General features: G+C 38.1%; 1 protein-coding gene across 1 annotated transcript; it reads right to left on the bottom strand.

The window, feature by feature from the left end:
* Positions 1 to 977: 977 nt before the first annotated feature.
* LOC134742457 (cGMP-dependent protein kinase 1-like) lies at positions 978 to 24,474 on the bottom strand. The gene is made up of 11 exons (XM_063675632.1): positions 24,206 to 24,474; positions 16,663 to 17,036; positions 15,857 to 16,140; positions 13,876 to 14,045; positions 13,232 to 13,470; positions 12,840 to 12,940; positions 11,611 to 11,827; positions 8,127 to 8,358; positions 6,812 to 6,910; positions 6,171 to 6,424; positions 978 to 1,180 (listed from the first exon to the last, which is right to left on the bottom strand). The coding sequence occupies exons 1-11, from the start codon at positions 24,299 to 24,301 to the stop codon at positions 1,021 to 1,023; spliced, it is 2,226 nt and encodes a 741-aa protein (XP_063531702.1). The 5' UTR covers positions 24,302 to 24,474; the 3' UTR covers positions 978 to 1,020.
* Between the last annotated feature and the right edge of the window lie 217 nt (positions 24,475 to 24,691).

Below are 24,691 nucleotides of genomic sequence, written 5' to 3'. Positions count from 1 at the left end.
ATAATTGAATTAAACAAAAACGCACAAATATTCATTGTCTGGTGGATGAGTTTCGTTCATACAGGCTCTACTTAAACCGTTTACATAATATGTCCGCAGCAACATTGAAACCCTTTAAGCCCAATTCACGACGATGTCGTCTGTATTCACATCTTATTAAAAAAAACTAATCTAGATGGCATAAAGAACTGACCTGCTTCAGCAAAGCGCCTAATAATATATTTTTCCCCTCACTAGCTTGGAAAGCCGTCTCTTATCCTTTAAAACAAGCAGGGAAAAACGCATTTTATCCACTAGTGGGGAAAGTAATTTGACCTTGGATGGAGCGTGTTTAAGTAGCTTGACAGAAACAAAACGTAAAACGCTCATATTAATGGTTCGTTCGATAGATTTAGATTTAGATTTATTTATTTCATAATATTAAATTACAATATAAATTATCATTAAATAAATGGTTTGAGAATCTAATAAAAAATGACAGATTTAGCTTTATTTAATGATTTTAAGTCATAAACCTTAAAATTCCATAATAAACGTTTGTTTTTTAATAATTATGTTAAATATAATTCTGAACGCACAAGTTAAGTCGATGCAATTTCAAAACGCATCATTGACATTTCATACGAGGTCAGAAATGTCAACATTGTCAACAAAAATTTTACTTAAAAACTTCTCACGTAAAAGTACAAAATTTCCAGAGTTTTTTGTTATAGTATCGTAAAAAAATGAGTGATTCCAGTTGATGAAGATGATCTAACGCCTGTGGATGTTGCACTTTCCTCGCTATAGTGAGGGGAAAAGTTTTATGTTACACACGGGTGCAAATGTATTTTACTTCTCGTGTGTTAAAACACTCGCTACGCTCAGGATTCTGTTTTAGAACCACTCGCTTCGCTCGTGGTTCAACTATAGAATCCTTTCGTTTGCTCTTGTTTCAATTCCACACTCGCGGGTAAAATACAACTTTGCACCCTTGTATAACAAATAACTATATTCACACATTAGAAACAGTTTGTTCTATTAGAACTCAAGGTCCCAGCCGGAAGTTTCGTCCGGAGGTAGTTTCTCCTTGGGGTACTTGTCGAAGTTGGAGAGGTCGGTGGGGCTTGCGACGCGCTGCACGAGCGGCGCCTTCAGCTTGCGCTCGCGCAGCGCCTCCCAGTCGAACCCGAGGAACCACCTGTGGAGAAACAATCGTCGTCAAACTCTGATTTAACCTCTAGTCTGTGTATGATAAGGATCCGAACCAATAGTGTAGGAAATGAAGCAAGTTGTATGGAGACCCAGCATTAATTCCTCAGTCGATAAAATTTTGCTTGGTTATTGTATAGTATGAGCCGAAACTAACATATAAATATTCAAAAAAAAAACTCCTAAGTTAGGTATTTATACGTAAAAGTACAAATCTGTTTATATATTGAACCGAGTAATCCTCCGTCCAAAATTATTTTACCAAATAAGTTATTTGTATCAATATGTGACACTAGAAAAAAATCTAAAACTTTTGTCAAACATGAGAATATTTTTTTTATGATAATTCATTTTGTTGACTCTCATTTCCATTGGAAAATTGCTCTTCATTTTTTCTTCTTATATGATCTTAGAATATAATTTGGCGTAGTGGATAAGAAAATCCAAAAAAAATGCTTACCCAAATTTATGTATTTTAGAACTATTAAAAACTGAGAGTGGAAAATTTCTCAGTCTGATTTATTTTTAAATATATACTAAGTAGTCACGTATACACTTATACCCAAAATATCCAAAAGATGTATCATCCAGAACACCGAAATTTTGGAAGCGAAGATAAATCCATCCCGCGGTTACGCAATAATGTACCGTCTTCCTTTAGCAGTTAAGTGCAGATTAGCGTCCCGACCCGACCGCGTGACCCGCAGCCCGCACTTAAGAAGGGAGTTGTCGTTGTTACTGGTCTGTGATTCTTTACACCACATTTAGTGATTTTTACAAGCTTTTATTTAACTTGCAATGTACCTACTATGTAAGTAAATATGTATGTAGTTATGTAACTATGTTTGTACGGGTCAAATTTAACTTTGACTCGTACAAACATAGTTTCACTTTCCGGTTTCCGATGAAACTTAAAATTTGCACACATATGTAAGTCGGGTGACAATGCAATATTATGGTACCATCGAGCTGATCTGATGATGGATACAGGAGGTGGCCATTGGAACTCTGTGATAAAACAATGCAACGTTTGGGGTTTTTAGAATTGTCTCAATGTGTATTAGTTGCATGTGGAAAGAAAAGTACAGTCAGCGATAAAAGCTTGTACATGAAATTTTTACCAAAAACTTATTTGCGTTTTCTTTGTACCGAATAATATATACTTACGTAGTTTCATATATAGGCCACTAAACGAAGCCCAAAAATTGCCATTCAGGGGAAATAATTCGTGTGAAAGCGTATTTTGGCATAGTTGTAGATAAAGGTGCCTGAAACAACATACCAAAAGTACTGATGGATGGGGGTAAAACTAACGGGTAGAGGGAGGTGTAAAGGTCCCTTTTTACGGTTCCGTACCCAAAGGGTAAAAACGGGACCCTATTACTAAGACTCCGCTGTCCGTCTGTCCGTCTGGCCGTCCGTCCGTCTGTCCGTCTGTCTGTCACCAGGCTGTATCTCATGAACCGTGATAGCTAGACAGTTGAAATTTTCACAGATGATGTATTTCTGTTGCCGCTATAACAACAAATACTAAAAAGTACGGAACCCTCGGTGCGCGAGTCCGACTCGCACTTGGCCGGTTTTTTTTAGTTTTTCGTAAATAACTCGTAAACGGTGGCATAACAAAAAATGTCCTTTTACCTAAATAATCGACATAAAATTGCCTACAAGAAAGATTTCATACACTTTTTCGCTAGGATCAATATTTAAAAAGATATTAAACGAGAAAGTTAATTAAAATCAATTCTGTTTTTTTTTTTATATTTTCGTAAATAACTCTTAAACGATGGCCAATAGCAAAACATGTTGTTGGACGTAAATAATCTACACAAAATTTACTACAAAAACGACTGCATACTTTTTGCTAGGATTAATATTTAAATTTATATTAAAGATGGAATGTTAATTATAATCAATTCTTAGGTTCCTTTTTTTCAGTTTTTCGTGAATAATTTGTAAAGTTATAGCAAAAAAAATCTTATACAAAAATAATTTACACAAAATTTTCTACAAGGAATATGTGAAACCCTTTTAGCTAGGATCAATATTTTAAAAAGATATCAAAGTGGGATAGTTAATTATTATCAAATATAAAGTCCTTTTTTAGTTTTTCGTGAATAGATCGTAAACGGTGGCCCATAACAGAAAAGGTTCTGGTAAATAAATAATCTACATATAATTTCCTACAAAAAACATTCTGAAAACTTTTCTGTAGGATCAATATTTAAAACGAAATTAAAGGAATAAAGTTAATTACAATCAATTCAGTCACTTTTTTTTAGTTTTTCGTAAATATCTCGTAAACGGTGGCCCATTGCAAAAAAAATGTTATACATAAATAATTTACATAACATTTTCTACAAAAAAAGGTTACTTACACTTTTTCGCTGGGATCAATATTTAATGAGGTATTAAAAGGGGAAATTAAATTATAATCAATTCTACACATTATAAGTGTTCCACATGTTTCTTGTAGGAAATTGTATGCCAATTATTTATGTTTAAGATTTTTTTTTGCTATTGCTCATACTAGTCATACTTCAAAAATTATTTACGAAAATCTAAAAAAGGGACCTGAGCTGAGAATTGATTATAATTAACTTTACCTCTTTAATATCTCATTAAATATTGATCGTAGCTAAAAAGTGTAAAATACCTTTTTTGTAGCAAATTTTGTGAATTAAATTTGTGTAATTTTTTTTGCAATGGACCACCGTTTACGAGATATTTACGAAAAACTTTAAAAAGTGACCTCTGAATTGATTGTAATTAACTTTATTCCTTTAATTTCGTTTTAAATATTGATCCTAGAGAAAAATTTTCGGAATGTTTTTTGTAGAAAATTTTATGTAAATTATTTATTTACCAGAAACTTTTCTGCTATGGGCCACCGTTATTTACGAAAAACTAAAAAAGGACTTTAAACTTGATAATAATTAACTTTCCCGCTTTAATATCTTTTTAAAATATTGATGCTAGTGAAAAGTGTACCACATGTTTCTTGTAAGAAATTGTTTGTAAATTATTTATGTATCAGATTTCTTTTTGCTATAGGTCATACTTTACAAATTATTTACGAAAAACTGAAAAAAAGGAACCGAATTGATTATAATTAACATTTAATATCTTTAATATCTTTTTAAATATTAATCCTAGTAAAAAGGATCCATAGTCTTTTTTGTACTAAATTTTATGTAGATTATTTACGTTCAACAACAGTTTTTGCTATTGGCCACCGTTTACGAGTTATTTACGAAAAAAAAACCATATAATTGATTTTAATTCACATTCTCGTTTAATATCTTTTTAAATATTGATCCTAGCGAAAAAGTGTACGAAATCTTTCTTTGAAAAACTAAAAAAAGGGACTAGTAGCAGAGATTTGTTTCTCCTCAACATTTTAAGTAATTGATTTTTTGCAATATTTCAATAATTATCATCATTTAAGTATTTAGTTGTATTACATATATAATAAACTTACATTTTAAAACTTAATCTTGAGAAATTCGCTAATAGTTACTTAAAATTCTTCAATTTCTTAGTGATTAATATTAAGCGTGAAATACGATATATTAGTGAAAATAAATACACCAAGTGATTAGTTATTAACTAAACATATTATACTTAATGTGTATGTGAAATTTCAAGCACGTAGCAGTAGTAATTCAAAAGTTACAACTAAGTGAAATTATGTCAATCCGCTGACTCTCGCCAATACATGCCCGTATTGGGCGGTGACTGGGTGTACAAAGTCCCCGTAGGTAAAGGGTTAACCCCTATCCATCAGTACTTTTATTATGTTGTTTCAGGCACCTTTATCTACAACTATGCCAGAATTCGCCTACACACGAATTATTTCCCCCGATTTTCCTTCGTTTGGTGGCCTAATAACGAACTTTGCTCCCGTACGACCGCAGACAATATAACAAAAGAAAACAGTAAGCTACCGCCGGGCTAGGCGCGGCGCGCGTGCGGGCTGCGGCCGGTACCGCTCCCGCACCCCGCTTGTACACTCCGCTCCCTACAACACTGCTACCGAATCTCCCGATATGTTTAGTTTTTAATACGCTCGTTATTTTTTTTGGATTTTTTTATAATTGAATGATAAGAAAACTGTGAACTTAATTCAATAAATAAAATGGATAGAGAAATTTTCCACAGGGAGTAAAAAGGCAATTTCTGAAAATAGTATAGTTACATGGTAATTTTTTTAGATTTTCATTTGTAGGTATAAAACGACAATAAAATTGCATTCCAGTGAAAAAATTAGACGGAGCAATTTTCCGGTCCAAGACACGCCAAAAAATTATATTTTATTAATATTGGTATTACTGCTGGGTTTTTTTTTTGATATTTCATATATTGTTGCAATACGTTACATGAATATGTCCGGTGAAGAAAGTTTGAACTGAGCATTTTTCCGTAAAAAGATATTAACGATTTAAGACTTTAGGTATTAACTTAAATCCTATTATTAATATTCTTTGGAAATTTATACAATACTCTTTATTTATTGATACTTTATCATACTGTAAAGTTTTTTCTGGCAGAGGAATTACTGCGGGGTCCACTACCTTTATTTCCTACACTACAAATGATTTGTCAACTTTTTGCGTTTTTTATGCTGTACATATACGGCACGACCGAGGTTTGAACCCACGATTTTGACCACCACACATACGAGAGAACTCACGATTTTTACACATTATTATTTACAACACGGGACTTAATGGAGTAAAACTAAGATTGAAAATTACCTCCGACATTTCGAAGACGACATTGTTCGTGGTCTCGAAGAAAGGTAGTTGACATTAACATCAGTTGCGCGAGTTTTTCGAACTACCCGAACTCGATCTTGTTTATTTACTAGTTAATACACACACACAACACTCAAGATTACCAGTTTTTCAATGTAAGTACCTTTTTTAATCGACGTTGATGATAATGATAAGTCCTTAAGGTAAAAAAGTCATTAGTACTTGTGATTCTTAACGTCCATCATCTTCTTCAAGTAGCCAAGCCGCTCGGCCGGCACGGCGCGGCACAGCTTGCGCACCAGCATCTGCGCGGACTTGGGCACGCGCGGGTGAAAGGGTACGGCGTCAATGCCGCGCAGGATCAGCGTGTACGTCTTCATGTGGTCGCTGCCGGCGGCGCGGAACGGCGGCTTGCCGACCAGCAGCTCGTAGATGAACACGCCTAAGGCCCAGCAGTCCACGGCGCGGTCGTGGCCCTGATACATCAAACAAGCTGTAGGTATCTATATGAGCTCTTGGCACTGGAGCTGAGTCAGATGATATTTGAGTAAACAAGTTTTACTCAACATTATTGATCACGACTGTTTTGCTGCATGCACTTATATTTTTGGAGCGTTGAGAGAGATTAATTATTACGTTTCAAGTACCTAGGTCGAATCGCTGGAAATGGTATAAAACCATCTCGCAAGGTTTGATTTTAAACCAACAGATAAATATACCTATAGGTACTCAATTAAGGTAGGTAATAAAATGCTTGTAAAAATTAATAAGTATACCTCGAGCCAGTGAACAGACACGATTGACGAATTTGTAGTCTTAGCTGCCGTTTGTAGATACCGAGCAGTATCGTACGAGTATCTTACCTTATTTAGCACTATCTCTGGAGCAACGTATTCGGGTGTGCCAGCAAAAGTGTACGTCTTGATATTTGGGTCAAGTTGCTTCGCAAATCCGAAGTCGACCTACAAATAAAAGCCGTATTTAACGAGAACGATAACGTTGATGTTTGTAAAATGACGACGCCGTTTGTAAAATGTCCAAGGCAAATTGTAAAAAGTCCAGGCAATTTGTAAAATACCTTATGACATTAACAGCGCCGTTTGTAATTTGCCGTGGCAATTTGGTCGAATTAGTTCTTTAATTTACCACGCGTGGCGCTGTACATCAAAACTATGAAAAACGCTGGGGTGTCCATCAAATCTGAGGTTCGTCGCACTTATTAGGGTCGTAGGGGCGGGGCAGGTTTTTGGATCTGGGTGGCTCCGGTGCTGCAAAAGAGCCGACCTTCCGCCCTCGCGTGACGAAGCACGGTCACTACACTCGGGACCGCAGCTTCAGCTTGCTGGTCGCCTTCGGCGATCAGCCTCAGCCGCTCGCCTCGCTCGTCCCCGCGCTCCGCGCCTCCAATTTCGCAATTGCTCTCTAGGGGTAGGACAGACAAGACCACGTGGATAGTGGGGTGCTTTGAATTTGATTCGGTTTTGGGTGACCTTGAGATTTTGGTGGCCGTGAATGGTGGTGTGGTATAAAACTTAATATAAATTTATAAAACAGCAAACCATGGTCACCCTCCGACAACCATCACGTTTACATTGACACTATTGAGCGCACTAACAATTTGCCTACGGTAATTTGCAAACGTACGCAAACGCTTGTAAATTGACGACGCCGTTTGTAAAACGGCGGATTCTTACTAGAGATGGGTTCTTACAATTTGCCTGCTACAACCAAGGTTATTTACGCCTCGTGTTAACATTTGTTTCCAAGACAGAAACCTAGTCACTATTTTGCATTATTGGTTTACCTCCGTTAAATTTTAAATATTAATCCAGACTGGGTTAACGTAGGACACCTAAGGGATGCAGCTATGTGGAGGAACGAGAACGCAATTTCGCTTGCTACTTCTAACTCATACTAAACTGAGTCCCTTAAATTGTCCTACAACAATGTGGACTGGGCGTAATTCCTGCTTAATCTATCACTACTTGCGCTTGCACATAGGTATTTCATTGTACTTTAGCGGAAACAGTCGCATATTCCAAACATTACGATACAAGTGCGAAAAGCGAATTACCTATTCGGACATGTTTCGTACAACGTTTTACAGTACATAACTACATATGGCCCTTAAAATTTTCGACATAGCTAATTATCGCACCTACTGTAAAATTCACTTACCAATTTAATATACCCCAGTCTATCAAGCATAAGATTCTCCGGCTTCAAGTCCCGATAGACGATATCCTTGGAGTGCAGGTACTGGAAGGCCTCGACGACGCAAGCCGCCATGAACCGCGCGGTGGCCTCCGGGAAGAAGCGCTGCTTCTGCAGGATGGTCCACACCTCGCCGCCGAGGATCGGCTCCATGAGGAAGTAGATGTACTTGTTGTCTTTGAATGTGCGGTATAACCTAAAAGACAGAGCGTTAATATTACGCGCATGTAAAATACCGGATTTGATTTGATTAGTCGACTCACATTTGATTTTTTATAGGTTTTACTGTGTCTATAGGGAAAGGAAATAAAAAAAATATTCAAATGCACGAAAATTGACGTGAAGGACTTAAGCGCCAATACTTACGACTACGAGTATTGTGAGTTCGCTGTGATAATGACTCGAAAAAGTAATAATTTTTTATTATTACATTTTTTAGGCTAATTGCTAGGTCTGCTCACAGAGCCCCTAGTTTCGTTTATTAAAAGAGTTGGCAAAGGTCTCCGTTTCCGTTTGTCCAGATGTTCTCCTCTGAGCCGGTTTGGTAGTTTTTTAAGTCGTTTCCTATTTATTTCAATGTTCAAAATGGTGGAAATTGAGATAAAGGACCAGTGCCTGTAACGTCAATGGCACTTAAGACTATTGTGAGTTCGCTGTGATAATGACTCAACTAATTATGATTTATTAATTTTTACATTTATAACCTTATGAAGTTTACCGCGAGGTCTACAAAAGTTCACAGAGCTACTAGGTTATTTTATTTTTTAGGCAATAGCACACAATACAAAAATCTGTATTAAATAAGAAAAAGGTCAGCATCTAACCCGTGCACGTGTGCGCCCACTTCGGACAAGGAAATCGCATCGCGCCGCGCCGCGTCGCGCCGCTTCGCTTGGCGCTCGCGCGAAGAACGGTCATCTAGGACACTTTCATACGTATCAACGGTTTGTTTTTTCCTCGCCGCGTGGGCCGCCGCGTCGCGCCGCTTCGCTTCACGTTCATGAGTTGTTCGCCTACGTAAGACGCAGCCAAATTTGCTAAACAGGCTACGCCTTGTCGGTAGTGACTCTGCTTAAGAAAAGCAGGAGGCCCCAGGTTCGAATCCCGGTAAGGCTATTCATTTGTGTGTTTATCATTATATTAGTTGCGGAGTTATGGATGTTACCTATGTGTGGAATAAGTATGTATTTAAGTATCTATATAAGTATGTATATCGTCGCCTATGTAGTACAAGCTTTGCTTAGTTTGGTACTGGGTCGATCTGTGTAAGATTGTTTCAAAATGTCTGTTTAGGTATTATTTATTTTCACCACATCGGCTGGTAAAGGCTCTTGATTGTTGAAAAACTGATGAGAAAGTTGCATTTTATTTATCCACATGTGTGGCAAAGTAATCAAATGAAAATTTTGAGTTGTTTCCTTATGTTGGCTGGTAGAATTGAATTTTAAATGATGATTTTGAGTGATAAATATTTAAATTTTGAATTGATTTGCTTTAATTTTGTTTGATATTTTACAATTTGTATTTTCCTTGTGTTGGTGTGGTGAAAAATTTTGTGTTTCACTCGGTGGCCGAATTTGTTTAACCCTCGTGCCTTGAAACCATCGCAGCGCTCTATTTTTCGAACCATTCGCTACGCTCGTGGTTCAATTTTAGAGTCTTTCGCTCGGGTATCAATTAGCACAAGAGGTTAAACAACACTTTACCCCCTTGAAAACCAATAGTATTTTATACAATCGTGATGTAATAGAGAGCTTTTCAGTCGAGTTCCGTGTTTAAGCAAAGAATCTTGCTGAGTTGCTTAAGTAAGGTACGAGATTGAAAAGCTTGATTATATCACTATTGTATACAATACTTTTTCTACGAGACAAAAAACAATACTTTCAACTAGTAGAATCATACCACCAAACCAAACCAAAAGCAAAAGTATACAGCTAAGAAGATACGCGAGCTGCCGCGGCCCGCGATATTTTCATACTCGTACGCGCCCCGGCCGCCGGGCCCGGCGCCCCCGGCGAGTTGGTCAACGACACCACCTCGTAACTCATGAGGTCCTGGTACCTGCTCCGCGCTAAATTCAATTTTAAGACAGTTTTTTTCTCGATTTTGGCCACCGTAGCCTATGGAGACTAACAAGCGACGCTAAGCGGTTTTCGTAGGGTATGGATGTTGCTATATGAAGGGTGTCACATGCGCGTTTCTGACTTATGAAGCAATTAAGAATAAGCATAAGAATAAGAAAACATTTATTGCCACACAACAAAAGAAAAATTACACGGAAATATTTACAAATAACATAAAAAATTAGCATGCGCGACAAAAGGAGCGGGCTCAGCATATGCCGCGCCAGCCACTTTATATTTACCAGGAATTGACCGCACAGCGCTGATTTTCAGTCCGCCCCCTTACTGAACCACATTGATATGTGCGCGGGAGATTATTTTTTTACAGATATATATATATGCAATTGTTTCTACTACAACAAAATAAAATGTTTTTGTTGGCCAACCAATCACAAAGCAGATGCGACGCAGCAGCGTGTTTAAGTAGGCTAATTTGCATTGAATCGAGTCTCCTTAAACAAGAAATATTTTATCGAAATGTATGAAGTTCTATTTTCAAAATTTTTATAATTGACCAACCGTATCATAACCGTATCGATAAAATTCTTATGCTTGAGTCAGAAGTGCCATAGACTATCCAACGCTGAAAAGAGTAAGGTTGTAGTGTTGCATGGTTGCATAAGAAGTTGTAATACAAAAATTATACTCGACGAGTAGAAAAATAACTATTATTAAGTGATTGTCTACATTATTAATTCAAACCCCGGTTAGACGGGAGCAAAAATATGCACTTCTGCTATTGCTTAATTCATCGATCACACATCGATCACATATCGACATCGATATGAAGCAATTTTTGAATGTGATACCTCCAGATAGTTACTAAAACTTTGTCATGGAGTGAAGCTACATTGGCCCATAAAATTTTACAATCTATAGGTCTGAATAATGTCGCACGCATTGCGATTTCTGTAGACTTTTGGCGATGAGCCAGATCATTTGAAAACAAAGTCTGGAAATTTTCAAGACGATGCGGTGTCTGGGCAATTGTGGAGTTAAAGTGGTTCAGTTGCAAAGTAATATTATTTGTACGTTCCTATTATTTATCATTGAATTTTAAACCAATGTTTGTTAGGTGTCTGTTTGAACAGGTAGTACCCCTACTTGTACTTTTACCCCTAGGTACGCGGTAACAGTGTATGAATATTCTTGTTATTGAAGACCACTCGGAATATGTTCGAATATCACCAGAATATCACCATCGGACAGATTTAACCCTAACTAGAGAGAAGATTTACCTATTATTATTATCCCGGTCTGTTTATAATTATGATCACTAGGTACATACTTTATCACGTCTAATTTATATTTAATCTGAGGATTACCTGCAAATGAAGGGGCTGTTGCAGACCATCATGATGTTCTTCTCGTTGTAGGCGTGCACCTGTTGCTGCTGCTGCACCATGTCCACCTTCTTCAGGCACTTGAGCGCGAACGTCAGCTTCGGGTCGCGCTTGTACTGCACCAGCTCCACGCGCCCGAACCCGCCCACGCCCATCGTGCCCACGATCTCAAGCTCTTTCAGCTCCACGTATTCAAATTCTGATAAAAGAGAGCGCGTCGCGTGATACTCGTAAAGACTAGACTCAAAACGCATGTGGGTGTGGGTAGTACTACATTAAATTAAATTCAGTTAGTGGATAGCTTTAAACTAGAATGGATTTGATTTTTACAACTAGGTAACACAGATTTCTTCAAGTACTTAGAGGTATCCACGTAGGTACTAGGTAGTGGTTATATTCTCTTTAGAGGTATCATCAATCCATATATTCCATATAATCCATAAGGCAGAAGGCATCCTACCTATTTGATTAGGTTAAATTAATCTGTTAATAAACAGACATTTACAGTCATCTGGCATGCAGGTCTCTATCGAGAGAAATTGTATGGATCTTGAATGTTAATACATTCGGCAACAACTATTCCAGCGGAAACGCCTTCTAAGAATAGTAATTATCTACGTGGGATTAAAGCAGCTTCCTTAATTAAGATATTGGACTTTATGTTTTGTCTGCTTTTAAATCAAATAATCAAAGGTTGTATTGTGTTAGTATTAACTACTACATTAAATTAAATTCAGTTAGTGGATAGCTTTAAACTAGAATGGATTTGATTTTTACAACTAGGTAACACAGATTTCTTCAAGTACTTAGAGGTATCCACGTAGGTACTAGGTAGTGGTTATATTCTCTTTAGAGGTATCATCAATCCATATATTCCATATAATCCATAAGGCAGAAGGCATCCTACCTATTTGATTAGGTTAAATTAATCTGTTAATAAACAGACATTTACAGTCATCTGGCATGCAGGTCTCTATCGAGATAAATTGTATGGATCTTGAATGTTAATACATTCGGCAACAACTATTCCAGCGGAAACGCCTTCTAAGAATAGTAATTATCTACGTGGGATTAAAGCAGCTTCCTTAATTAAGATATTGGACTTTATGTTTTGTCTGCTTTTAAATCAAATAATCAAAGGTTGTATTGTGTTAGTATTAACTATTAATGAACAAACATAAATATGCTAGGTACGAGTATAGAGTGATTACCGCTCTTAACTTGAGATGATTTCCTTTGCTCCAGTGGCGGAGGGATGGAATGCCTGATATTCTTTAATTCGTCTAAGTTGCCGAGGAGTTCCGTAAAGGGCCTGAGGAATAAAATAAAGCAATTTGTAATTTAAAATTTCAAAGTACCGCAAAGAAGATCAATTATGGTAAGTAGATTTGTCGTGAATACGGCGTGAATTAGGTACCCACACGCTGATTCTTGCCTTCAGACTCGGTTAGTGTTGTATTAGGTACTCGATAGGCTCGGTTGAAACTTGGCAGAGCGACAGTCCTCACACAGCAAGGTCTAATTGCCGAAGCAGTTACCACGCTAGAGCTTGTGCCTACGCACTTACAAGCATTCGCCCTCGCATTGTTTAAGTAAACCTTACCCTCGCTCTAGTGTGATACACTCAACTCCGGGCGGCTCGGCGGTGACAGTGGCGAGCCGACGGTCCTCATGCAGCAGCGCCTGCTCGCCGAAGTAATCGCCGCGGCGCAACGTGCCCACGCGCCGGTCGGGGCCCTCGCCCTCGCGCTTCGTCACTGCCACGGTGCCGCCGCGTATGATGTAGAACTTGTCACCCCGTTCGCCTTGCCGCACGACCGCCGTGCCCGCTGAGAAGAACTCCTAAAATCGAAGATTGAGACCGCACCGTAAGAAGAGGTATATTTGCAAAATAAAACTGTAGTCACTGTAAACTGAAATAGATATCATACAGTAAAGAAGAAATGAAGTCCAACCAAAAAATAAAATAATCCAAAATATTTCATAAAATTATTTGATTTGTTCCCTAGCTGTAGTCATTGTTCTCGAAATTTAGTTAAATAATAGCGCTGCCGAAGGAATTTTGTGTGCGCCTAAATTGTGGTCACTGAATGTTCCTAATCCTTAACTTCGCAGTCAAATGTTGCATAGGTAGCATACGAGTAGATATGTATTGCCCGATTGATTATGATCGTTAACAAAGGCGGAATATCAAGAATTACGTTTATTCTTATTTGAGGAATGATTTAATTGATCATGTTTTCTTACCCTTTTGAGGAAGTCTGAGATCTTGGCGAGTTCGATGGGGTGTATCCCCTGCAGCAGCGGCACGGAGGCCAGGAAGCGCATGTTGTACTCCTGCTCGCGCCGCCCGCTGCCCACCATGATCTTTTGGAATACACGCCGCTCCAGCGTCCATACTTTGGCTTCTGTTATACCTGGATAGGTACCAAGAACACTGGTTAGGAATATTGATAAATCTGTAAACTCTGTAATTAGACAATTGATTCGTTATTTAGGAATCTAATTTATTTAGAAACAAGTCTAGGAAACATTATTATACATTTTTAAAAGGTGGAATATGTTTGTTTTTATAATCAATGCAAAAAGTTTACGGTATCTGAGAAAAAAACTGGTCAAGTGCGAGTCGGACTCGCGTTTCAAGGGTTCCGTACATCACACAATTTTTAACAATGTATTTTTTTTGTACTATAAATAAAATAAAAAGCTTTTATTTCAGGCATTTATCCATATTGCGTACAAAATTAAATACTACTTAAGAACTAATTGACACTGAACTGACACTGAACTATAGAAACGTGTGAAAAAAAAACTTGAAAAACCCGAATGGGTTAGATCAAAAACCAGATGTAACGGGAAGTGTTATGGCGTGGTGGCTTATATCTCTGCAACTATGCAAAGTAGCTTGGATAGGAAGATTAAATGCCGAACAATAGTACAAGTGTCCAAATGCGAAGACCGAAGGCCGAGCTCCGCGTAATAGGGCTGAAAGCTCGGACGTCCGACGGGTTGGCGCTTCCCACAACTTCCGCAAGTATTTTAATAGCGAAGGCTGAAGAGAGAGCTGCATGAATATACCTATAGTGCTCAAACACGTAACAATAGTACCTACAAGTACCTAATCAATCAATAGCATACCTACATGTACCATTGCGGCTGTGTGGCAGTCGCATTTTTTGTGTTCAGTCCGACTCACGCTTGGACCTAAAGGCACGCCTCTCTGGGATGCTTCTGGCCTTCGGCCCCACGCGGTGCTTGGCCTTCGGCATTCACATTTAAGTTACTTGCGCAATTCTCAGGAAGCATCCACAGATCGTACGCTCCGGGCCTTGGGCTCTACGCGGGGCTTGGCCTTCGGACATCGAATTCAAACGTACTATTTGTTCTTTGTCTGAGCACTAATCTTCCGCAACTCGACCTTCGGCCGCTGTCGCGAATAGGCACGCGGCACTCCTGTTCAGGACGCTTCGGCCTTATGCGGATATCGGCCTAGGGCCTTCGCAATCTGTCTACACCACGTTCACTTAAACCATTGCGGCTGTGTCCCTAAAAAAGCCTAACCACATTTTTGTTCTTAAATCCGACTCACGCTTGACTATAGTTTTCTTATAGATTTTCCTGTCATCTTTGGGTAAAGAACTATTTTGTGTAATTTTTTCAAAATTTTAGACCCAGTATCTTCGGGGATAGAGGTGGGGGGTAATGGTAATTTTTGTCTATTTGTCTATTTTCTTGAATAACTTCAATTTTTTTTATCCTAACATTTAAAAAAAGATATATTTGAGATTCTCACTATGAGCCCTTTCGTTTGATATATAACGCGATATAGTTTGCAAAATTTTGTTTTTTAATTTTCCCGTTTACCCCCTAAAAGTGGCCCCTATGTTTAAAATTCATTACTTGACATTTACATGTCCGTCTTTGCCCTTTGGGTCACAGACTTACATATGTGTACCAAATTTTAACTTAATTGGTGGTGGTAGTTTTGGAGAAAATAGGCTGTGACAGACGGACAGACAGACGCACGAGTGATCCTGTAAGGGTTCCGTTTTTTTTGAGGTACGGAACCCTAAAAATCCACGAAGTGAATACTGTGAAAGATAGGTATTGCCATATCTTAGAAATCCTCGTTATTGCGCCTCTTTCAATTTTATTGTACCTAACATATAATAAATTAATAATGCGAGTTACTCATAAGTTTAGTATTCATAACAAACTTATCACTTACATCGTATCGACGCAAATCGTTTAGCTTTATACAAGATAGCGAGTTCTCCGAACGCTTCTCCAGGTCCAAAGTTCTTCACAACCTGTCCGCCTTTTAGAACCTCGAACTGTCCTTCGGCAGACACGTATAGGTGACTCCCCGACTCGCCCTCTCGGATTATTAGACTCACGGCCTGGAACACCTGTGGGCTCATAGCTTCAACGACCATCGTTAATAGTTCTTCGTCCATCAAGTTCTTTAGGAAGTCATTGGCCATTATTGCTTTTTTTATTTGTTCGGCAGATCTGTAAAACAGAAATTGTAATTTACGGTTTTATTTTATGGCAGCGTGGTCGAGTTCAAGTAAAGGAAAGTAACAATTTTAAAAGAGACTTTCTATTAAGGTTCATATGAAGGTTATTAACCTTAATTAATAATTTCAGCAGAATTTTACTTGCCAAATTCCTTTAACTCAACAACGCTGCCATTTGGCTGCCATGAAATCAAACCGTTGTTACCGATCACTAATACCTATAAGCCAAATATATAGAGAGATCGGTATGACCACACCAGCGTTGGTGAAGGAGATGTTGTTGAAGGGGATTTAACATTTTACGAGGGATTTTAAGGGAGGCATTTTAACAATAGTGGCCATTATGCTAATGTCTCACGAATACTTATTCTTAAACTAAATTAATTTTTGTGCAAAGGATTTATCTCGCTCGCGAAAAAGGCTAGTCTAAGCACTGTGTGTAAGCCTCTTCGTAATCCGCATTCCATTAGAAGGAGGTAGAGCTTTTTTTAAGGAAATAATTGTATTTTCTTACTTTTCATCCTTTTCATATTTCATGTATTGCAGGTCAACACTGGCGCGCGACGTGTCGAGCGGTGCGTGCGGCGCGATGATGCCTCTCTTGCGCTCAATGCGCTGCGGTTCAGCAAGCGCTGGTCTGGTTATGAAATCCGATACAGTTTTCATATCTGTGCTACTATTACTTCTACTATTTATTTCGAAATCTGAATCCCTGCTATAGGTGGTCCTCCCGCTTTGTATGCTCATGTAACTTGTGGTGGACTTCTTGGAGGACGTCCCTGGCTCCTGCTGTTGGACTTCCTCTTGTTGTGGTGGATGCTCCGCAGTGCCATTTGGGACGTTGCCGTTAACGGTTGGCATTGGCACATCGACATTGTCACTTAATTTCTGAAAAATAGTTTATATTAATTTGACTATTGTATAGGTACCTACTTTTCCTGCTTGTAGATATATTGGTAGGATGGTAGGATACTCGGTCGGTAGGTACCTATGTACATAGGTATGGCATCAATAACGAACCGTGGGGACTTAAAATGAATCATAAAACGCCTGTCCTATAGTATCATGTGTAATCAAGCGTCAAGCGACGTCGACTGTATGCAGGCTACAATATAAACGCATATTATAAATCCTACGTATAAACATGCACGTTAACTACCCAGAGTACCCAGTAATTGTTTTATACTTACTTATATCTTGCTCTGCGATCGTGTCAATTATATCCTGGATCTTAGATAATTTGTTTTTTTCCTTACCAAAATAGCCGGTGGCGCCCTTCATTTGCATTCAGTCGAAACGGGCGCCACGTGCTATTAGGTTGTGTTGTGTGAGAGGACACGTGATTTTTCGAATCAAAAGTACGTTTTTTGACTTTTTGTTATTTAATGTGTTTACTTTGTATTAAAAAACGTACATTCATCTGAATATTTGCACATTGATTAGATTGATTTCCAAATGTTTTCATTTGCTTACAGCAAAATGCGGTCGGGTACAAAAGTAACATTTACATCCCATACAATGTATTGGATCTACTTAATATGGGGTCACATGCTTAATAAAAAAAAATGAGTCAAAAAATGTGTGTATGTGTGTGTGTAATTAATATGTGTCAAGAATGATTTAAATGATGTATGCATATTGTGAGTGAAAAGAAGTCTGACCCTGAATTATCTGATTAGAAAACATGTTTATAACACAATTATTGATCTCATCACTTGAAATAAAAATAACTTCTAACGAGGAATTAATATTGATTTGTTTTCTTAAAATGCTAATATTTAAATAGTTACAATACAAATATTACTGTGTTATAAATAATAATTTAGATAATTAGTACTTTTATGATTTCATGTGTCATATTATATTCATTACCCCTTGTCTTGTTACTTTTGTTATTAGGTTTAACAAGATGTTCATGTACCTACAGAACATGAACTGAAGTTACGAGTATATATTTTAGGACTACATTAATTTCAACAAAATAATAACGGTTAACCAGAAACTAAGATCAAAGTACCAAGTTTTGTGTTTGTCCCCGCTCTTCCTTACTTACCTACATCCAGAATTGTGAGCTAGTCAATAAAAGACAAGAATGGAAGATAAGTGAATGAGGAAGAATGTATTTTAAAAAGATGGAAAGAGTATTTTTAAAGTTTGTTTGATAGAGAGGAGGCAAACACGCCAATTTCGGAGTAGAATATACAATATACTTATATGATATACTTATATGAACTTACTGTAATCATTTAAACCTATAAATAATAAATTTTAAATAATAATTGTACCTACCCGACATAATTATCTTATACCTAATATTATATTCATACTGATGTGTTTTGCTATGTAACTTAGATATAAATAGTTGTAAATATGAAATACTGTATTTGACATATAAAACTATGTTTTATAAAGGAATAAATGAATGAATGAAAGCATTGAAAACGTGTCGGAGAATGAAGATAGTATTAGCATGGATGAAATTGTGAAAGCGTTGAAAGAAATGAAATCAGATATGATAAACTTTCTGTCGAGATGCTGAAAGCTGGACAAGGCATTGTAGCAAGTTAGTTGTATCGCCTTTTCAATATGTGCTTTAGAACCGGTCAAGTGCCGAGGGACTGGTGCAAGGCTGTCATTGGACCTCTTTACAAAGGACAGGGATCACAACTGGATTGCAAAAACTACAGAGGTATTTATTAGCTTACTCAGCGTCGTCGGAAAATTGTATGCCAAGATATTGATTGAAAGAGTAGTGAAAGAAACCGATGAGAAAGTATGGGATGCACAAGCGGGATTCCGAAAGGGTCCCATACCCGTACGGTATACGCATACCCGTACGCGTACCCATGTACGGATCAAGTCTTTTCCTTGCGATGCATAGCCCAGAAGTATTTGGCCAAAGGTCAAAAGGTCTATTGCGCTTTCGTGGATTTGGAAAAGGCTTATGACAGAGTGGTGAGGAATGAACTTTGGTCGGTACTGTCGGCGTATGGATTAAGCGGCCGTCCCATTCAGGCATTGAAATCGCTCTATGAGGATTGAGAGTAAATGGATCGTACACTGAGTGGTTTAGCATCGAAAAGGGTGTTAGGAAGGGATGTGTAGCGTCACCGTGGCTGTTTAATCTGTTCATGGACAGTAGTTGCCATGATTTGAGAAATGATGAATGTGGGCTGAGAATGAGTGGGTTACCCGTCAAATGTCTTCTTTACGCTGATGACCTGGTATTGCCAGCGTCATCCGGTGAAGAGTTGCAGGAGATGGTAACTAGAATGCATGGGTCGTTTGAAAGCATCTCGCCATCAAACGTAACAATTTGGCGAGAATATAAATGTTTAGTAACTAAGTTGTAAATTTGAATATATATAAAAAAAGGAAAGGAATGAAAATAAATGTAACCAAGACGAAAGTAATAATGGTATTTGAAAAGGAAGAAAATATGTCTAAGTGTAAGACCTGATGAGTGGACGCTCAAAGTGGAGCGTTCGGCGGGGCGTGCAGCGTCGCGTCGAGCATCCAAGGGGTTTGAGCAGCGTGCACTAAGGCCGCTTATGTACGTTTGCATTTGTTTAACATGCACGCCGCACGCCCCGCTCCGCTGCACGCTCAACTCGAGCGTCCACTTAGGCCTTAGTGTAAGGCCTGAGTGGACGCTCGAAGCGGAGCGTTCGGCGGGGCGTGCAGCGTGGCGTCGGGCTCACAAGTGATTTGAGCAGCGTGCACTAAGGCCGCTCCTATACGTTTGCATTTGTTTAACATGCACGCCGCACGCCCCGCTCCGCTGCACGCCCAACTCGAGCGTCCACTCAGGTCTTACACTTACACTTACTGTGAAATTTTGATTGGCCAAGAAAAAGTGGAACAAGTGAAAGAGTTTGAGTATCTGGGAACCTCGTTGACTAGGGACGGTAAGCATGATAAAGACATTGAAAGGACAGTGAATCTGAATGCTGGAATTTGCGTGAATGGGGCACTTAACGCTTTTATGGGCAGCCAGAAGGTGTCGCAAAAAGCACGGTTGGCTGTGCATAGAGGGGTGTTAGTGCCTACACTTATGTATAGTAGCGAAAGTTGGGTATGGCAGAAGAGGCATCAGAACCAAGTGAATGTAGTGGAAATGAGAGCGTTGAGAAGTGTGTGTGGTGTGAGATTACAAGATAGAATTAGGAACAGTGTGATAAGGTAAAGGTGAGCTGAACGAAGATGTAGTGACGAAAATTTAGAAAGGTATGTTGAGATGGTTTGGACACGTGGAAAGAATGAGTGAAAGAAGGCTAACAAACAGTGTATAAGGGAGAAATAGAAGCGGGAGTTGGAAGGGGTAGACCTCGGCGGACTTTCTCTGATCAGATCGGGGAAATCCTTAAGAAAGGCCAGGTCAAGAGCACCCTAAGCCGGCGAGTGTCTGTGAGGAATGTTATGAAAGTGAAGGAAGGCAAAGAGGTATGTCAGGATCGTAGCAAGTGGAAATCCGTAGTTTCTGCCTACCCCTCCGGGAAATAGGCGTGATTATATGTTGTATGTATGATATCAACATTACTAGCATGCCCAACGTAAGCGACTGGAGAATCTTAGCTATTTCCAACATTCAAAGAACAGTGTTTACCTTCGGTTTGGCAGTGGTCAAAACAATCACAATATCGCACTAAACGGAAGTATTCAATGGATTTAGTACGAATTGCTTCTTATTGCAGTGAATTTTAACGTTCTTATCTAGTTTAAGATAATTTTATCACTAATTGCTTTCGTTTAAATAATTTAGATTAGACAAACATTTTTATTAGTAGTGTCGGTAGTGATTTCCTAAAAGGACACTGTTATTTATAAAGCTGACCTAATTAGTGATTAAGAGAGATAAAAATTAGATGTCGCATTCTGTAGGTCTGTAGGTTTCTGTTTCTACAGCTATTTTTCTGCAATTATAATTTCAGGGGCCCTATTCGAGATGCACAACTGTCAGTTTCGGCTTCAACATCAGTTCAACAGTGGAATGAATCATTTGTTCATCAACTGTGGAAAGTATCATTTGGTACGACCAAAAGTCATTCATTGAAAAAATTATGCAACAAAAATCAACTTTGTTTTCTTACTACTATACGGTTTAAAATGGTTTGGTTTCGTTGTCACCTAACTGTGGATTGCTAATGTCAAATTTACCTATTCGACAACACACGATTTCTTTCATTCAACTGAAGTTCAACACGAAACGTCACTTAACGCATGTCGAATACCGCTCCAGGTTACCAGGAGCGGTATTTGACATGCGTTAAGTGACGTTTCGTGTTGAACTTCAGTTGAATGGAAGAAATCGTGTGTTGTCGAATAGGTAAATTTGACATTAGCAATACACAGTTAGGTGACAACGAAACCAAACCGAACCACGCCGAGTTCAGAGCCATTTTAAACCGTATAGTAGTAAGAAAACAAAGTTGATTTTAGTTGCATAATTTTTTCAATGAATGAGTTTTGGTTGTACCAAATGATACTTTCCACAGTTGATGAACAAATGATTCATTCCACTGTTGAACTGATGTTGAAGCCGAAACTGACAGTTGTGCATCTCGAATAGGGCCCCAGTTTTGTTGATTATGAGAAGAGGTGTAATTTCAATAGGTAGAATATCTAAATAGGTAGAATTGGTGTTATTATTCGTCACCGTTGATTGATGACTGAATTAGAAAAATTAGTTCCTGATCACCGATTAAATTTCACCGTGTATTAAGCGATAAGCGATTAGAACTATTTGAACGGAATTTCGACCGGTTTAATATTAGGACGCCGTTACGTCGTTAGTTTTGAAAGGGTTAATATTATGATAATCTACCTTTGTGTGTATAGTTACGTACTTAATATGCAGCTAAATGTTACGATCTTAGTCACGTAGTGATCGGGGAGTAAGTTTAGTGCCATATAGGTATTTTTCTCAATGAAACGATAAATCTACTTGTAGTATTGTAAGTTTTTTAGGGTTCCGTACCTCAAAGGAAAAAACGGAACCCTTATAGGATCACTCGTCTGTCTGTCTGTCTGTCCGTCTGTCACAGCCTATTTTCTCCGAAACTACTGGACCAATTAAGTTGAAATTTGCTATACATATGTAAGTTTGTGGCCCAAACACGGACATGTAACGTAAACAAATGAATTTTAAACATGGGGGCCACTTTTGGGGGGTAAATGAGAAAATTAAAAAATAAAGGTTTTCAAACTACATTGTCTTATATATCAAATAAAAGAGCTCATTGTGAGAATCTCAAATATATTTTTTTATAATTTTAGGATAAAAAATTTAGAAGTTATTCAAGAAAATAGGCAAAAAATGACCATTATTTATCTCCGAAACTACTGGGTCTAAAGTTTTGAAAAAAATACACAAAATAGATCTTTACCTATAGATTACAGGAAAACCTATTAGAAATTGCAGTCAAGCGTGAATCGGACTTAATTACTTAGTTTTTAATCCGACCCCTACCGGTTTTTTTTATGACATTTCACTCACGTTTCACATAAAAAATACATTGTTTAAATTGTGTAATGTACGGAACCCTTGGAACGCTAGTCCGAATCGCCTTGGCCAGTTTTGTAATATTTGCTTAGTTCAGAATAATTTAGATATACCATTTAAACTGATACTAACATTAATTAGGTAGTTCAATTAGGTTAAGAGCTACTAGAACTAGTCCGATTTGAGCAAAAGCTGAGTTTTTTTCGATAGCAAATGTATGAGAATTGTAAGGGGGAAATTCAAAGGGCTAGTGGGGGTAACGGCACCACTTTTCAGCCCGGCAACATCAGATTTCTAGGAGCGTAGGAACCCCACTACAAGGATCAGAAGTCAAACTGCGGTCCGCTATTTTTGCAAACGAACATCTCATTGGAGCCTGCTCTATCAACCCACATTAATTTTGCAATAAGATGTCAACTCAAAAAATTGACGCTTTAAGTTGGCATTTTATTACAAAATTAATATGGGTTGACACATTTTTTACTAAACAGCATCATGGTTACCTGCCATTGCCCTCCTCCTTTGAATATCATGTTAGTCAATTACAAAGATTTATATTTTATACTATATATGTTTATATATTATTACAATCATTTATAAACATTTACAAACATGTTACTCATTTACATTATCTACACTCTAACTTCACACCTCCCCCATACATACTTCATACACACCTACACACACACACGCGGACACGCGCATGCACTGACTTACTCACGATTACACACATGGACTTATCTGGTATTAGTTGACTTATTTTCTCTTTTTTGTTTGTTTATTACTTTTTTTTCGTTATTTGCTTTATATTCCTGTTTAATAACTTCTATTGCTGATACATTGTTACCAAATTGAGAGCTTCACCTAGGAGGAATCACTGACTCGGACCTAGTTCGGTCGGGAGGCACAGGCTCAACCCCACTACCTAAATGTGTTCCAAACCTAATACACCTGTTTCATCGTGAAACGTGAAATGTAATGTAAGGTTATATTTTAAACAAGTATAGCTTAAAATATGAATTTATTGAATACGACTACTTATGACAAACAGATAAAGAATAAAAAATCATGCCAATGATCCTCTGTTTAAGCCGAAGTACCTAACTACCAGTATTGGCCGAAACGTTAATGCAATTAACCTTTAACCAGTACAAATTGAACCGTAAACTGTAACCGTCCGTTACGGTTTACGGTTCAATTTGTACCGGTTAATGGTTAATTGCAATGAACGTTCGGCTTCTTCACTGATGAAGTAAGCCTAATGTGTTGGCTGATGGTACCTAAACGTGCTTCATATTTCAGATTTATGAAAATAAAATAATGAGAACTCAAATGTTGCTGTTTGAGTTTTGCGCAGTTTTGTTTCACTACTTAGTTCCATTCCACAGAACAATAAAGACATCTCTCGTCATGAAAATTAAATTACCTATTTTAATTAATATTCACTTCATACGAGGCACCTGTGTAAAGTTTGTAAAAGATAACATATTAAAACCTATGTGTCTAACTAAAGTATGTAAGCAACACCACGAAAGTAAAGAAGTGATAGACTTACGATAGTCCCACGTCGCTCGTCTGGCTCGGCCGGTGCAGCGTTGCTCAGGTTAAAGCCGCCTTTGGATGACCACCTGAACGGGGGACACAGCACCATGTTCGCAATATCAACAGTCGGTTCAAGGTGAGCACGCCAGCATTACATCGTGGATAGTGGCAAACCACGCACTGCGCGATCGGCGCACGAGCAAACCCTTATCGCGACTAGATTATCTTGGCGAACCGATTGTTTTAATTATTATATATATATACTGAAGAATGATTAGGTACCATTATCAAAGAGCCTTGCAATGTTATCAGCCCTAATAATATTAGGTAATGAGTGAGTATCAGTCACAGGGAATTACAGTTTACTAGTTTTTTTTTTTACTTTTATAGCACTGTAAAATAAAGGCAGTCGGATCCTGCGATTCTCTGCTTACAAGTATGAATATATTATCTAATTCTATCTAATAGCTGCGTCCCTCTCATTTGTAGATATGGGGAC

This window comes from Cydia strobilella, chromosome 6 (genome assembly GCF_947568885.1).
Source record: "Cydia strobilella chromosome 6, ilCydStro3.1, whole genome shotgun sequence".
Taxonomy (NCBI): domain Eukaryota; kingdom Metazoa; phylum Arthropoda; class Insecta; order Lepidoptera; family Tortricidae; genus Cydia; species Cydia strobilella.
This window is presented reverse-complemented; position numbering and strand designations above follow the sequence as displayed.

Excerpts from the sequence above, each read along its gene's own strand:
- LOC134742457 (XM_063675632.1), bottom strand. The coding sequence starts at position 24,301 with ATGGTGCTGTGTCCCCCGTTCAGGTGGTCATCCAAAGGCGGCTTTAAC. Across the intron at positions 14,046-15,856 it reads ACGATTTGCGTCGATACGAT|GTATAACAGAAGCCAAAGTA; the intron begins GTAAGTGATAAG and ends GTACCTATCCAG. Across the intron at positions 6,911-8,126 it reads GACTGGGGTATATTAAATTG|GTCGACTTCGGATTTGCGAA; the intron begins GTAAGTGAATTT and ends TTTTATTTGTAG.